Here is a 3,923-nt window from a genome sequence, read left to right as displayed (position 1 = left end):
ATTGGAACAGGCTGCCCAGGGAAGTGATTTGAGTCGCCATCCCTACAGGTATTTAAAAGGCCTGTAGATGTGGCGCTTAGGGACATGGTTTAGTAGTGGTTTTGGCAGTGTTAGGTTTACGTTTGGACTCAATGATCTTAAAGGTCTTTTCCAACCTGTATGATTCTAAATGATTCTATGATTTATCAGGAATTTCTTATCTTGACCAAAACATCTTTGTAAAGGTCTTTGTCAAGGTGAGAGTGATCCCCGTCACAGTGACTGTGTAGCTAAACTGTTAGAAATGTTCTGTTAGAAATGTTCTTTTAGAAATGTTTAACACATGGCTTTGAGCTCTGAGTCTATAATCCAAGATAACAGTTAAACACATCACAAACAAACATGGATCTCAGACTTGTTTTATTGAGGAAGATGACATTTATGAGCAATGCAACGTTTTAATATTAAACTTCCTACTGGATAACCACAGGCTGTGGTCAGACTTAGCTGAGAGGTAAGGAAAAATGCTGAGCAGAACTAAATCTGCCTTACAGAAACCAGTGGGACACTGCCTCTCTGAATGCTGTTGATCTGGCCCTAGTATCAGTTTGGTCATTAAATGTGAATGAAAATGGGGCAATAAGAATAGCTCACTCACTACACACAAAGACAAGAGATGCTGTGGCTGATGACTACTAATGTTACTAACTACAAACTGGTGTCCATATTGCAGCCTGGAATCAGACTGAATATGGTGTCCCTGACCCAATGACTAAAAAAGAAGCAGATATGATTTTACCGATTGTGCTCCAGTACCTTTGCCCAGTCTATATCTCATTCTTTGGCCTCGGCGCTGTATCTGCTGCTGTGATGTCGTCAGCTGACTCTTCGATTTTATCAGCAAGTTCTATGTTTGCTCGGAACATTTACCAGCTTTCCTTTCGGCAAAATGTGAGGTTACACTTTCATTTTTACTTTTAGAGAAAGTTTTAGGTGAGACTTTAACTAGGTGATGCATAGACTGTAATTTCATAATGAAACACCTCTTTCACGTTCCTGCATATGACTAGAAAATGCATAACATTTCATTCCTAACAGTATATTGAACAAACTGAAAGTCATAAAAATATTTATGGTTGTCACTGATGACAGAGGCGAAAAAGCTAGCTCAGGGGAGGGAGATTTCAAGATTTCTCATGGCACTGCAGTTCATCCAAACAGCACTTAATTATTGCTGCAACCATAAGTTTTACTCAAATCCTTAACAAAACGAGACATTTTTCAGAATTATTGATTTATCAGGAAAACATTTGACAACAGAATGGGCCAGTATGTTGGAGTTTTCTTAGGAAATGGAGAGGAAGAAATTCTGATGCTGACAGTTATTTCTGGTTGAGCCATATTTGGCTTATATTTAAAGTTATTTCTGACACTCTGCTTTTGTTTTTTTCTTTGACACTTTATCAAACTTTTCCATATGCTCAAAGATCAATGACTTTGGGAATGGCAACCATAGCCCTTGGGTTTTTTTTTCTCAGTGCTTGAGATGGAGACAGAGACAGAGATAGTAATTTGTAAATAACATTGAATATGTCATGCAAAACTTCCTTTTACAATGCAGTATTTTGTATTGACTGTGTGCATAAATGTAGACATACATATATTTCCATGAAAAAAGCACCTAATACTGCCCTTTTCTTGCAGGCTTCGGACAGGGAAATCGTGTGGGTCATGAGAATCACTGTTTTTCTGTTTGGAGCGTCAGCAACAGCAATGGCACTGCTAGCTTCGTCAGTGTATGGCCTGTGGTACCTCAGCTCTGACCTTGTTTATATCATCATATTCCCCCAGCTCCTGTGCGTGTTATTTATTAAAGGAACTAACACCTACGGTGCCATTGCAGGATACTTGTTTGGCCTTGTTCTCAGAATAACCGGAGGAGAACCGTACCTCTACCTTCAGCCCTTGATCTACTATCCTGGCTGCTACCCAGATGAAAATAATATCTATATCCAGCGATTCCCATTTAAAACACTCGCTATGCTTACTTCCTTCTTTACTAACATTATAGTCTCCTACTTAGCCAAATACTTATTTGAGAGTGGGACTTTGCCACCAAAGCTGGACTTCCTTGACGCTGTTGTTGCCAGGTACAGTAGAGAACACATGGACAAAGCAACTCTTGTAAAAAGTGACAATATTGTATTAAACGAACTTGCACCTGTGAATCCACGACACAGTCTAACTTTGAGCTCAACTTTCACGAACAAGGAAGCCTTCAATTATGTCGATTCAAGTCCAGAGCTGTCCAACACTGAAGATAATTAAGAAATCTGGTAGCTACAGGCAAAGCAATGCAAAGCAGGATATTCTACAAAGAATGGTAAGAGGCATTTTATCAGAAGAAAAGCAAGAACTGGGAATAAAATGCAGCTGCACAATACTGTTTCTAGGAGCAGGAGTATCCCATGGGAGGAACTCTTTTCTGTTATTATCTAATGTGTTGGATTAGATTATAGAGCGTTCACCGAGATGCACTCGGATCCCATTCTATCCACCCAGAACTATATACTGTGTAATTAAAAAAGTATTTACAATTGAAAATGTATGTAGCAGAAAAAGTGCAACAGTTATTTAGCTAGGACATCATATGAAGAGATTATAATACAGTCACTCTGAAATACTATCAGTCAACATTTTATTGGCATTAAGTGAAAATATATTGTCACAGCTATAAGTGATTTATTACTAAAGAGCTAGTTGCTTGAGCAAAGACAGATAGATAACTTCCCTGGGTTTTTGGTCTGATCGTTTTTTTCCTCATAAAGAAATTCAAATAATGCAAATCTAGTATTTTATTATTTGTATAAGACAGCAAAATGCGCAAATAGTAATAAATTCCTTATAGGAGTGCTAAACATAATGTATTAATTAAAAAAGTTAAAATGAAGGCACCAGTTTTAAATTATGTTATACCTAATGCAAGACGACCTCAAAGTAAGTATGTTACTTTAGGTGTTCTTTTTATCCTGTGATTAGTGGCTGTCACCAATGGAGCATAACGAAATTTTTAAAGCAATAATTGGAGTTGAAACTCAGCTTGTGAAAAATGACAGAACTCTTATAAACTAAATAGAATTTTGCAATGTTAAGAAGTCTTCTCTTGACTTATCATCAAAATGAACACTGAGCAAAGCAGTCTGACACCAAGCAACTGCAGCAATGGGACAAATACTAAAAAGTAAGGAGAGTCAAGAAGGCTTGAAAAAACAGCTGAGAGGTTTTTCCATTGGGAAAATTTCCATTTTTCACTTAATAAAAAAAGTATTCTCAAAGACATCAACAAGTCCTTTGGGTGGAACGTGCTGGAATTACTCTGGGAAGTGTAGATTTCCATGGAAAATCACATTTTCTCAAAAATTTGATTTCCCGTGGGAAAAACTGGCTTGCTGGACCACTTTCCACATCTGTAAGTGTCTATGTCCGAAAGCAGCAGGAGCTTGGAGGGGAACTGAAAGGAAAGCCAAACCCCACAAGTTTAGTGAAAGGCACAGGGGTGTCTTCCACTACATGCTGGACTCCTTCATTAACAGCCGTACTCCTGGGCCATCACGGTGACTCTGTGGAGTACCAGCAGCAGCCAGGCATAAATGAGACTTCACTCATGAATAGCAACGCTGGCCAGAAGCAGCAAAGCGTGGAGATGAGGCCTTTTCCGACTTTTTCCTGGCCAGCAGGTAGCACACAATGTCACTTTCATTTGCCCACAGCCGAGACGATTGTGTCTGTCCCCATTGGTACGTGCCTTTCACAGTGGGAGATCTAATAGCTAGGTTTCTGTACAATTAAGAGTTATACTCCAATAATTCCTTTTAATATCTACGCATGACACAAAACGTTCAACTGATATCAAGATATCCTCCAGTTGCTGGTCACTGGTGAAA

The 3,923-nt window shown here is 38.8% G+C and overlaps 1 protein-coding gene across 1 annotated transcript in view; it reads left to right on the top strand.

Annotated features, from left to right (window-relative positions):
- SLC5A7 (solute carrier family 5 (sodium/choline cotransporter), member 7) overlaps positions 1–2,307 on the top strand; it is a 24,262-nt gene extending 21,955 nt beyond the window's left edge. The window contains exons 7-8 of the mRNA XM_009883061.1: positions 713–930; positions 1,684–2,307. Of these exons, the coding sequence (XP_009881363.1) occupies positions 713–930; positions 1,684–2,307 (842 nt within the window). The remainder of the gene's footprint in view (positions 1–712; positions 931–1,683) is intronic.
- The last annotated feature ends 1,616 nt before the right edge of the window (positions 2,308–3,923 follow it).

This window comes from Charadrius vociferus, unplaced genomic scaffold (assembly GCF_000708025.1).
Source record: "Charadrius vociferus isolate BGI_N301 unplaced genomic scaffold, ASM70802v2 scaffold92, whole genome shotgun sequence".
In the NCBI taxonomy this organism is placed as follows: domain Eukaryota; kingdom Metazoa; phylum Chordata; class Aves; order Charadriiformes; family Charadriidae; genus Charadrius; species Charadrius vociferus.
The sequence above is the reverse complement of the archived record's forward strand: the minus strand, read 5'-3'. Positions and strand labels throughout refer to the sequence as shown.